Here is a 13,723-nt window from a genome sequence, read left to right on the forward strand (position 1 = left end):
TAGGAGTTTTCTTGCTTAGCATAGTTCCCTGAGAATCTAGTGTTTTGCTAACTTTGTCTGCCTTATTGTTACTACTATGTTACTGTGTATTTCTACCATTGGTAGAATTTTTCTCCAAAAGAACTTCCCACCTTTAGAGACATAATACTGACTAAAAAAATTAATTGCCAAAGAGCTGCTATAATTGTAGCTCGGTATTGTCCAGTAAAAATACAGTTTCTGTCCTTACCATTACCTTATCACATGTACCTTGCAATAATTGTATTCTATGACTAAGAGGTGGACTAGACACATAGAAAAAACATTAATTCTTTACTGCAAGGAACACAGTAATTACTTCTCATAGAGTATAGATTTTTAACAGCTTAACAATTCTTCCACATGATATATTCCAGAAGAAGAATACATTTTTCTTGAATATCCATGCAATTAAAAAATAGGATTTGGATCTATAATCTCTAGGTTTAAAATAATCACAATGTATGTAGCTTTTATAAAAGCCAGATTTAATATAAAAAGAAATCATGTGTTACATCAGACTAAAAATTGTTATTGCAGTACATAATGCTCTGGTATCTTTCTATGGCAAGAATACCACTGGTATTTATCCTCTTACCTTGCCACAAGAAATGAAAAGTAGCTTTCCATGCCATTCACTACTACTTTACATAACAGTAACTTCAGAGAGTACTAGTATTTTTTAACTCTTAGTATTGTAGACACTCTTATAAGTTTTAAGCAGCAGTTCGATACTTGGAATCTGTCCAAGTACAACTACATACATTACATAAACTCACTACTCAAGGTCAGCCTTCAATATTACATATTTGCAAACAGAAAACATGCTTCTACCACATTTAATAGTTGCTTATTCTTAAACCTTTCTACTTTTGATTATGACTAGGTCATTTTTTCCTAAATCAAAGAGTACTACTAAAATAAACACATTTTTACTACATTAAGTTCCTCACAGGAACTTCTTCAATTTTATCTTTACTATTTTCTCATTTCCTTCATATTTCTTAATCATCTATTCCATTAAAAATTTCCTTGCTGATATTTCTTGCCTCCGAGATCAAAACATCTAATTAGCCAGTCACCTTCCAAACTGCAAAATTTATCATTCTAAATACAAAGAAGGAAGATATGCTATAGGGTGTTCCAATTTCTTTTAGAATGATTCAAGTTGTTCCTGTAAATAAAAAGAAGTAAAGTAAATAAGTAAACATCATAAAAAGGTCCAATGAAACCTCAAATGGAAAACATTATATTATAATGACCATAAACTATTGATCATTTCTTTGTGCTACTACTTCGCACTTGTATGCATTTTCATTTTCTTCTCAGAAAAACTCACTACCATAAACTGATCTGATATCCTCCAAAATAGGATTTTTTTAATCTGAAGGGGAAAAGGAGACATACTGACTTCTGGAATTTCCACAACTGTCAAACTAGCACAGAGTGATGATCTAATCTGGAATTACGTCATGTCATACATTAGTATACTCACTAATCAGACAACAGTATGACTGAGTTTGTATGTACTGATGGCATCAACACTCCGGTTAAATCTAGTTGGCATGAGAATTAGAACTGGAAATGGATTTCAGAGTCACCATCATGAAGTTTTAGCACTAGTTAGGACTCCTCAGTTATAGCTTTGTTCTACTGTTCAATAAGGTCAAAACCAGCAGTTAACACACTTGACATATTAGCAGCCTTCCCATATGTATGAGAAGGTTGTGATGAAGGATTGTAGTGGAGGTGCACAGGGGAAGGATGAAAAACAACGGTCATATATTGAAATAAGAAAGCTTCTGTCTGGATAGGAGGAAAAGCTTTCTTGCCATGAGAACAGTCAAACAGTGGTACAGGTTGCAGAGAGAGGTAGGGTGTTCTTACACTTGGAGATTTTCAAGACCTGACTTGCTAAAACCCTAAGGAACTTGGTCTGATCCCATAACTGACTCCGATTTTAGAAGAAGACTGAACTAGAGACTTTCTACAGTCCCTTCCAACTTGAATTTTCTGACAACCCTTTTATTTTTTGCCAGGTGAAAAGAAATAGTTGCCTTTTGCTCTTCCGGAAAGCACTGTTCAGCCAAAGGCAGTGTGACTGGCATCGATACTTCTGCTGCAGAACCTCTGCACAAACCTTTTTCTTAAAAAACACAGATGTCAAAAAAACACCATGACCTTCTCATTGATGATTTATTCTTGCATGAGCAACCACTGATGGCTCTCTGGTTCACTCTAAATTTGACAATGATCTCTCTGGGCCCTCCTGCAAAAAAGAATCTTTCCTTCTGGTATCTCTGAAGCTTTCTTTTGTGTGCGCTCTGAGCACTTCTCAGAAAATTCACATCTCCTGTTATGCAGCAGATTCATGACTTCTGTTCTTCCCAGTCTTCTTGTCATAGCACTGAATTCCAGTAGCTTAGTCTCAACACGCTCTATTGCTCTTACAAAAGAAGCCACCATCTCAACCTCCCTGAGAGTTTTTCACCTGATGCAGTACCTGGCAGCTACAATAAGGCAAAAAGGTAGCCTTCCTCTCTGCTGTCCAAGCACACCTTTCTTAATAGAACAAGAAATAACACCAGATTAACAGCTGAACAAACAAAACAGGTGCTCTCAGTCACAGCTTCCACTGCTATTTGTGCAAATAAACTACAGACTGGAGTAAGAGCACTATTTATAGCTCTAAGCTTAGGTGTCTCGGTGTTTTGGTAGCCCACCTACATACTTATGAGTTTGCTGTTAATTTCAACATACACACTGAACTAAGCTCTCCTGCAATTCTGAAATAATTCAACTTAAGAAACTTATATACATTTATGTATAGCTATGGATTCCACGCATGCATGTATTCCTTTCACAACTTACTGGGTTTTTTAGCTTTTCTTTTTCTCTTTCACTGTGCTTTTGACAGAATTTATACATTCCTTTTCACCACAACAGACATTTTAAAAGTCTCAACTGAATTTTGAAGCATCAGAATACTGTATTTTTCAATTTCAAACCTTATTAGTGTACATTAATTAGACCAGAAAAAAAATAAAAAGGTAATCATAATTACTGGTTTCCATGCATACTTGGCATCGATTGGCAGTTTCCTATTTCAGGCCATTGCTTCTGGCAGAGGATTTACTAAGAAGATACTCAGCAAGATAAATCTGACTGATTACATATTGAAATGATAAAATGTCCCACTTATCTCCTCTCAGTGCAAGTCAGTTTATGACTTAAGAATACCACTGAAAATGTTTACAATAAGAGGAAACAAAAGCTTATACACAACTCTATTAAGCTTAAACAGTTAAGCTAAAGAAAAATTGTGCTTAGGTTGCTTATCCATGCTGGTTTTCCATCTGGAATTATTGTTGATAATCTACCAGACTTTCAAAGAAATGTACAATGTATAACAATAGTACTATTTACACACTTAATTCTCAGCCGACATGAAGGATAAGGACACATGTGGGTAGTCACCCACGCCAGACACTAAACTGTTTATACTGCACAAGTTTCATACAGCCGTGTCCTGCCACTCCCAAGCAACTACTTAAGAGAATACACTCCTAAACTTTGATTTTAGACAGAAGGTTTAATTCACATGCCTCAAAATGAATGCCAAAACTGGCCATGTTATATGGAACAAACAAAGGTTAAATGCCAGTATGTTGTAAGGAAGTGATCGGAGCTGAACAACCTGCTACACTTTGAAATGTTGGGCTTTTCTGTTTTGGAGTTTGGTGGCAGGAGACCAGGCAAGAGGAAAAAAGTCATTTTAAAAACAGGGGTATTAGAAAAGCAAGTCACTTATTTCAGTCTTTTTCCTAAGTGGTTAATAGAACTATGCAGCAGCTCCACATCCCTTTTTTATATGTACACCTGGGAAGAATACTGAATCCTGTTACTTTCCTCAGTGTTACCCTGATGTGGTTTAGACCAGATGTTTAAATGTTACAGTATGTACATTTTCTTCTCTTCTTCCAAGGCAAAAGCAAAATAAGAGGAATATTTGACTTCACTCCACAAGAGACCTATTTAATAGTTTGGCGGTTATGTAAGTAAAGGTAGCTTGGCTAAGTCAATGTTGACGACATACAGAACGACATGATCCTAATGAGTTGGAAAATATTGGCTCTCATGAGATTCAACCAGATGCTACTGCGCTGAGAAAGCTACTGTATTATTGAATTTCATTTTTATGAGGTAAAATTTATTATTCAACCATTAAGGTATCCCACATGAAATCTTGCATAAAATAGTTTTACAGTTACTTTCTGGAAAGTAGATTTTATTTTAACTTTAAGACATCATTTACATGAGGGATTCAAATGCCTATTTGATCACCTTCAATAGAGAAATGTAAGGTCTGCAAGCAATTTTCCCAAAAACACCAGATTAATGGAACCGAACTGTCAACAAAATAATGAACTACCTGAATAGGACAAGGAAAAAGTAGTAGTAAGTTCCAGTTTTCCAGAGTAAACTAAAGCCACATGTAACTGTGTACGTATTTTCTTGGCAGGCTGAAATGGTTAGAAACTGAGTGCTTCAGGTACTTACTAACAAATAATGGAAAAAATACACAGTAAAATTACTCTATAGGATTAATCATGCTCAACCTTTGAAACATCTTAACTGGTGCCCTTTTCCTAACATATTGGCATTTTGTACATTTATTTTTGTTTAAAAATTTGTGTAATAATAATTGTAATAATGTTATTAACATCTATACATGCAATAATGTAGAAAGCATGATGTATTTCAGATTTATCTTTGTTTCCACTTTTATAGTGATTGAAACATAAAATTAGGATGTTTCACAAGCATGTGCAAGCACAAGAACTAACATCATTTAATTGACATGTAATATGCTGTTGTGCTTGTACTCCAAAGGATTATAAAACAAAACCAAAACAGAAATTTTCAAAGATTGTAGATTGAAGACTGCTTTGTTCTATTTTTCTATTTTAGATGTAATGCATTAAAAAAAGTTAGTAATGACTTTTTCTTGACCCATGGAAAAGAGCAAAAAGCTGTTTGCAGCTGTTTTACTTATCCATTTCTTATGTTGCATTTTGTCACTTGTATTCCCATCTACTATTTTAAATTTTCTATTCTTTTTGTTCTTGCATAACTATTTTAGGCAGTATGCATCAATCTTGTACTTGAATGGTAAAGCCTATTCACTGAAGTCATAAATTACATTGTTTACATTATCTCAATTTTTTTAATTGCCTTGGCTTCTCAGAACCCTAAAAACACCGGCCCCCATTTGAAAAGAACCTTTGCCAAGTAGGCATTTAAATATATGGATTACAAAAGGTGTCACTGCAATGAAGGGAGTTAAGTGCTTTCAAAAATCCCATTAAATTCCATATCGATTATAATTAAAAACCTGCTCTTAGCAGAATTAGATAGTCTCAAGCTAAGACTAAATATTTAAACATGTTTATAAAAATATCTATCTATAAAAAAATATCTTTCTTGACATACTCATTTTATCTGTCCTCCACAAGTTCTGAGCTCAATCAGCTAGTTCTTTTCACTGGAAGTTTTAAGATAACAGACCTTACTAATACTTATGACAAATACAAATTTTAGGTAGTACAGACACTTCATTTTTAAATTCCGTCAGAAACCAAACACACACAACTTGCTTTTGAGACTTCAGATTTTATTTTTTTTTTTCAGACAGCTTGCCTTTGGATAAGTTAAGTAAAAGAGAAACTCTAAGATGATCTGATAAAGTAGCAATCTAATAACAAACTAGGAAATATTTGAGCAGTGTTTTTCTCCTACTAGGAAAAGGTTTCTGAAGAGTAAGGGGAGGAAAGTAGACAAGGAACAGAAGAATGTTAATCTTAAAGCAATCTTCCCTTTCTGGTATTCTATTAATCTATTCTGAAGAAGAATTTGTAGAGGATAGAGCTTAGAGAGGTTCTTCTGAATCCCTAGACCAACTTCAGCCTCAATTACTTTTGAAAGAAGTTCTGGAGCAGGAAATCATTTCTGCTCCAGGTAAAACTTTAGGACAGAATCCCAGACACCAGCTATAAATTCTGTTCATATGTTTGTGGAAATACACAGTGCAGTTACCTTGCAGACAGGTTCCCAAAGAGGTCTTTGTACCTTGTGAGCCTTTCCACAGCATGTCAAAGGGCCAATAGACACCTGCCTTTTTCTGAAGTTTTTCCCTCCTCCTGCAACTCATGTATCTGTACTTGTCTTCCTATTAAATTTTGCCTTTCTTAACTTTTACTGATTTTCTACTTGAAATTTTTCTACCTGCTTCTCCTTGTTTTATCTTCCTCTGTAGCACTCTTCCCTTTTTATTAGATGATCCTCCTTCTCAGTTTTTTATTCCTTTCTATTTTTTATTTCTTTTTTCCCCTAATTTCATCTGTTCTTTTCCTACGGAATATCTTAGCACATATTATAAGCACAGTTTAAGTGATACAGTTTTAAAACTGGAAGAGATGGCTGTGTTGGAAAAAGCATACAACTATGAACCATAATTGCTGCTAAAAAATATCTTTGCTGAGAGGATGCTCGTGGTATCACTTTTGAGTTCAAGTAATACTGAATCACTATGTTACGGAAGCACATCACTCACAAAAGCACCTGGCACAAAGCCCCAATAAAGCTGAGCAACAACTGTTTCAGCCCAATAATGCTCTTCAATCACTCATGAAAAGTGGGAATACAGACACAGGCAGATGAGAAAGATGTAGGTTATGTAAACAAATGGCAAACACATTTCAGACTAGCTATGTGCAAGTAGTTACTAAAGAAGAAAAATGTTAAGTCTCAGTATATTTCAAAATAGGTAGAACAGATCTGGGTGAGTAAGTTATAACTAGACCATTTCTATAACAGGCCACATTTCATTCACAGAGGACAAAAAAAGCATGTTGTTGTACTGTGTATCAAGAATGTGTAAAATCCTGTGATCCAGTCTGGAGCAGGCAGATTTGCTGAAAACCTCTGGATAACAGCAGACCATTAACAGGAAGAAAAACTACATAAGTCCTTTCTTTTTTTTTTTTCAAGAATAATGTCATAGATGGGCAGGGTTTTTTTACTTATTTTTAACAGGGGTATAAAAATCTAGATAAATGCATAACTGTTTGTCCTGCTATATTTCCAATTAGTTAGAAAGATGGCTTTTAGAAGTTTGAAAATGCAAACATAGAGGATAATTTGGGCAATTGTATTTATGAAATACATAGTTCATGATTCTTTTTAACAGCAGAATGAAAGTAAATTATATGAAAAAAGAGATTCCCTGAGAAACAGGATAAAGTGAAGGTAAGGGGATCTTTAAGCTGTTGTTAATTTTTCCTGCAAGAAAACTACAATTTCATGGAAACATAATCGGAAAAAGCAAAGGAAAAAAAGTAAAGAGCTATAAAAGAAAATACAGCAAATGTGTTTATACTTGCATTTTTTGTACTAAATTGATCAAAGAAACAATTAATCCACAACACCGTGTGGATGGAAAGCTATTTTCTCTAAGTATTACTTTTGTGTGTAGCTAAAAATGAGTTGGCTCAGATGGAAAACACAATGCCATTGACAAAAAGGCTATTATTTCCTTGAGATGTCAGGCTACACAAAAAAGTTCATCTGTACAGCCTCAAATCGGGAGGCCTGGAGACACACCATCCATAACGCAGCTGTCTCCTTTGAGAACACACGCAGGATCACCCTCGAAGAAAAAAGGCAACGCAGAAAGAACCGTGTATTGCAGAATCCACCATCTAAGGAGTCTTTCTGCTGTGCCTTTTGCAATCGGAAATGTCTGTCACGTATTGGCCTCATAAGCCACCAGCGTGCCTGTAGCAAATGTGGATAGAGCCTTCCCAAATCTTCGTTCGCGAAGCCCAGCCATGATGATGATGATGACACCCACAAAGATTCTGAGAGAGACAATGGCTACTGCCAGGCCCACCACATGACCCGTCTAAGGTCAATCTGCACCAGCCCAGAGGAACACGGGGGCAATGGCAAGCAGGAACTCTAATCAAGGACTCCCAAGGAACACTCATCAGCTGTTGTTTTATTTTGGAGAAACTAATTTGAATATTAGTAAAAGAATATCAGTGCATTACCCTCATAGTTACTCCACTGGAAAAAAAAATGAGAAAAAAGGAAAAAAAGAAAGAAAAACAAAGAAAGGTAAAATAAGCGTTCAAATTCAAACTTCCCTGCGCAAATAGAGTCAGGTAATTTTTAGAAGCTTACACACATACACATTACTGTTAAAAGTATGTGAAAGCTAACACTAAGTATAAGGACAACTTTCAAAGCATAATACTACATTTTACACACCAGTATTCAAACAAAATGTAGTTGGTTTATAGAATCAACAAAGACAAAAATTAGGACAAAAGGATAGACAGCAATCGCTTCATAGCCTTGAACACAAAGCTGCCTTCATCTAGTTAATGCGAAGCACAACTACAGAAGTATAAAATTTACCAGGTCAAGCGTTAAGCCATGAACAAGAAAAGATCAAAACAAGTGTACTATATTGTTCATTTACTTGAAGTACTTAAAATGTGTGCTCCAGATTTTTATTCTGCAGAGATATTGTTAGCAGAGTTGTATCACAGTTCATTAAACTGACAGACTGAAACATGTTAAATGATAAAACAGGTTAGTTTGAAACTGTGCAAGCCCTAAGACCATCTGAAGTGATCAAATGACCGTATTTTCAGATTTCTCCAAGGTGTGGATTGTAAACCTGCTACCTTCAGAAACACCAGGACTTGAAAATAAAACCTCACCATTTCATCCTAAGGCAACCCACACAGAATGAAGGATTAAAAAGAACAAGTGACTTTTGGGAAAGCACTTTAAACACTTATTCCAAGGGATACACAAAAATACAACAGTTCTTTTGCAACACTAAATCAACATAGATTTAACCTTAATATAAACACCAGGAGTGAAGAAGAAAAATAAGATTGAGAAAAACAGGACTGAAAGACTTCCAGTATTCTAATCTACCATTCTGCTTCAAGTCATGACTTTCTACATCTGAATCATTCTCATAACACATTCTCCAAGACTGGTAATGATGGAGATTCCAAAATAACTCAGCTATTCTTGTTATGGGTTTATTCACAACAAATAAACAATAACAGCTATAAATTACTATAGCCTGCATAGAAATCTAAAAAAAAAAAAAAAAAAAAAAAAAAAAAAGGTCATTTTCTGGATGACCTTTATGTACTTGAAAATTCTGGTTTCCTCTGTAAATTGGTCAAAATGCTTAATTTATTTATTAAGGATGACAGGTAACGAATTTCATTATTTATGTCACCAACACCAAAACTTGCATATCTGCAGCAGTTTCACAACACTTAAGTAACATTTATTTATGAAACTGGACGAGAAACATCTGCAGCCCCTCTAAAAAATTCAGTGTATGCCATTGATTAATAAAGCCCTTAATAATCCAACTTCACCTCTGAATGATCCTAAGTTACAACACTGCACCATATAAGGTAGCGAGGGTGGATGTTTCAGATGAGGAAAGCATGGAAAAATTATCCTGTATGGGAAAATTAAATGCATCCAGAAATTGGTGCCAAGGAGTGAAGCTGGGTGGCTTAGCTTACATCCTGGATTTTAAGCATAAGCTATAAATACCCATATACACACAAAAACCATTCTGTCTGTTAACTACTATAAGTAAAAACCTGGATTTAAAGGATATAGTTGTATTCACATTCACTAGCAGGGCTCTGTACCACTATAAATACTTAACCAAAAGCAACACATATTTACCTGAAGTTTGGAAAACCTCATTCAGCAAAGGTTCATTCACCACCACTGAACTGACATGTCCAACAGGATGAAACCAGCTCTGATAAATAGTTTGAAGCAGGAGGGTTTGAGCTCTAGTTGCTTGAATGGTCAAATTAGGGAGCTCAAAAATGCATTCTGTTAGTGGGACATGAGCTCGCTTGGTCCTGTTTAATATGGAGGGAAAAAAAAAGGAAAATCAATACTTTGATGTAAAAAAATAACAATTTTAGAACTTAGTCACAGAATATCAAACTATTAGCAATTAGTTTGTAAGGTTGGAACTGCATGCCTATTAGGTTCTTTCTTGTAAGAGCTGATTCTGCTTATACTGAAATGAAACCTAAATAGGACCTGTTACATGATTTAACTTTATATCTCCCTCCAAAACACGATAGGAAAATTCATATCTTTGTATCTAATTATCTCTTGGTATTAAAATACTTAATAAAAGCAATTCCATGTGCTCCCACCAAAATAAGTTATTCAAAATTATTAAGTTTTTAAAAACACAGAAAACACCTGTTCAAAAATTGAATGTTCTGAATTTTTTTATTTAAAAAGCTTACAATAATTGCTAAATGAGATATGGCCAGTGACTCAAAAAACATATAGAGAATATTCATACATGAAAATACAAACAGGTACATATTCCATATTTCGCTGACATAGAGCTCATTAAGTAACTATACTACTTTTCAGTGTCTTTTATCATTTAATTGGGGAGGAGGAACAGGAGGGGACAGGTAATGGTTAGTGCAAAGTAAAGGACATTTTGTTTGGAAATAAATTCTTCTGTGACAATATAATCCACCATCAACAAGAACACGTTACAAAAACCATAGCAAAGTCAGTAACTTACTTTTTCTTCCTAATACACACACTACTACCTGAAATGAAGCAACAGATTGATTTACTACATTCAACAAAAACTATAAAGGTTTTATAACCCTCTCATTTTGGAGCCTTTTCATGCAGCACATTTACAACATTATTATTATTGCCCTAATCACCTCCTGCTCCATCACTGAAACATACTTCTTGTGCTATTTAGCATTATTTTCTCTAATGTCCCACATGGCAGGGGCAGTTGGAACTAGATGATCTTTAAGGTCCCATCCAACACTAACCATTCAATGATTCTATGATTCCATGAAAAACAATCACTGATGAACATATTGGCTCATTCTCATTCTGGAGAATTAGAAGATTTTAGGGACATCCTTAAAGCCACTTACAAATAAATAAAAAAATGTTCCATTAAGAATCAGAACCTCAAACGAGGTAAAGCTGCTAAAGCTGCTCACAAAAGCCCTTAGTCCAGAAAAAGAAGTGTGCTTTAGCAAAATATTCAGGGACTGAAGATGCAATACATGCAGACACTGAATGGCTCTTTAGATCAGAAAAATCAAAAGCTTTCAAAGAACTCTCAGTCACAAAACATCGCATCTCCCATCTGGGTCCAGAAGAAAATGCTTGCAGCTGCATGACCTAACATTTGGGAGAGAACATCAGCAGTACAGACTCTGCAGGAAGCTCAATGAATTCAGAAACAGGCCATTCCTGATGCTCAAATGCTAAAACCTTTAGCAGAATCAAGTGACACAAAATTCCAGTAATAAGATTTCCTTGAATATTCTCCATCTGATTGGGAGAGTGGCCCTTCAAGACGACTAGAGGGAAAAAATACTTCACTTCTCAGACCCATGATAATTATGCTCTAAGTGAAGGAGCAGAATAGAAAAATATTTTGTTGTTAACACTTTTGGCCCATAAGCTGCAGATAAGGCCTGTGTGACACATGAAACATGGTTTGGAAGTAAGTATTCCAAACATCTGAAGACATCTAACAACTACTATGTTAACATGGTGGTACAGCCAAAGGCAGTGGCATGACTTGGAATTTGGACTTGGGCATACAAGCATTCACCTTAAATCACAAACAGAGCTCCTCCCTTAATCCCTCGTCAATACCAGGAAAGAGCAAAGCGAAAGCTTTCTTTCTTGGTTTGGGTGGATTTTGTTTGTTTTTAATAGGAGTCACAGACACCAAATAGTGAGCTAGAACAAAAGTTACATATGCCCTGTTTTGGGGAACTGTGCATCTCCCACCTGCCTTTTCTGCTGACAGCCAGATAAAGATCTACAGAAAACCACTTTGGCTCAGACAACCAAAAGGAATGAAGAGCCTGGAACTGATTCTGACCATCTCTACCATACAACATGCACAAGAGGACACACGGAAATCACCATCTTGTGGATACAGTTAGATAAAACATGTGTCCCATTTCAGCTCCTCTTCAGATACAAAAACAATCCTCTGTGCAAATGTACATAGATCCCTATAAAGACTCACAGAAAAACTCTGGGTTCCATGAAAAGCACAGGTGGAAACTACAACATTGTGACCTTTCCTGATGTTCCTGTCAAGTTAGAAATCAAACTTGTTTGCCTAAAATTTCCTAGAATTTAAGTCCAAGCTCGGTAATCTATCAATTTAAGCAGAAAAGGTGCACTTAAGCAAAGGAGTATTCAAGGCAATTCTGTACTTAGGAAAATCCATTCCTGTAAAACAAAATGGTGCATACATTATAAATAATTTATTTTAAAACTCAAGATTAAACAGACAGCACAACCCATTTCTTTTACATAGAACTGAAGGTGGACAACTAACTATGTGTGTTCACAAAACTTTTCCAGGCATTACCTGCAAAGAAATGGAATGCATGGTGATATCACAATGTTTCCTGGTATTCTTCCCCCCCAAGACATGTACTGTAATCCATTACTATTTATCTCATTACAAAAGTGCACTGTAGCATTTTTCCTTTCTGGTATTTTTCCTTTTGTTATCCTTTCAGACAAGATGTTTTTCTATTTTTCCCCTCTTATTTCTGAATATCATTTTGCAAGATTAAAACTAAGTATTATAGAACAAAGTGTCTGAATATTTCAAAAGACGGGTTCCCTAGTGTAAAACTGGGAAGGAAGAAAGTAGGTAGAAAACATTTTTCAGCAAAATTCAGGACAAACATGATTCTGCAATAATTCCATCTAAAATAACAATTTGGTATTAACAAATTCATGTACTTTAGGCGGAAACTGAGGAGCTGTGACAATCAAAACACGGAATATGGCACTGGAAAAGATTTTTCTTTAAAAGTTTGACTCTTCAACTAATACATATTACAGCTACTGTATGACCTATGTTACATTCAAAACTAAGAGTTTCACATAAAATAGTCCCTTAGGAGTAATAACAGTGTATTAATTTTTTTTTAACAATATGCAAATTCTACACTTACTGTACTTTAACAATCCCATAGGAATAAAGTCCACTGGTTTTTTTCAGATAACTTTGGGGGAATGGGAAGTCGAAAATAAATCCTTTTTTATAGAAAAAAAATCAAGGCAGGGGGAAGCATTGTACCATGTGTGCAGCAAATGTTGCTTAAAGGAAATTTTAACTAGACCTGGCTAGTGATGAAAGTACAATTATAATTCAGGATTTATTATAATAGTTTTGAAACACAAACAATGCATTTAAAAGATCTTAAAATATAAGTTTGCTACCAAACTGCACCTGTTATTACAGAAAATATATCATTAATAAGGTATTGAGTTATATTTAACAAAGTTTTTATGACCCAAGAGATATATTTGAGCAGTAAGTGAAAATACAAGTACAAATAATTTTTTTCAGTAAACCAAGTCTGATCTGTGTTTCTATACAGTATCATTAAATTTGTATTAAGCAACTGAATATGACTTCATATCAAAACTCATCACCATATTAAAACAGTTATGGCACATAGTTGGAGTCTAAAACCACTACTTAAACTGCATTTTAAAACTGCAACAGTAATAGAAATAATTGTTTCTCAAATCTTTA

At 34.9% G+C, this 13,723-nt stretch overlaps 1 protein-coding gene across 2 annotated transcripts in view; it reads right to left on the minus strand.

The window, feature by feature from the left end:
* Positions 1-13,723, minus strand: part of VPS13B (vacuolar protein sorting 13 homolog B) — a 427,213-nt gene that overhangs the window by 331,250 nt on the left and 82,240 nt on the right. For both annotated transcript variants that reach the window (XM_027717679.2, XM_027717677.2), the window contains exon 17: positions 9,814-9,998. In XM_027717679.2, the coding sequence (XP_027573480.2) occupies positions 9,814-9,998 (185 nt within the window). The remainder of the gene's footprint in view (positions 1-9,813; positions 9,999-13,723) is intronic.

This window comes from Pipra filicauda, unplaced genomic scaffold (assembly GCF_003945595.2).
Source record: "Pipra filicauda isolate LSUMZ 115617 unplaced genomic scaffold, ASM394559v2 scaffold110_size2237424_pilon, whole genome shotgun sequence".
Lineage (NCBI taxonomy): Eukaryota > Metazoa > Chordata > Aves > Passeriformes > Pipridae > Pipra > Pipra filicauda.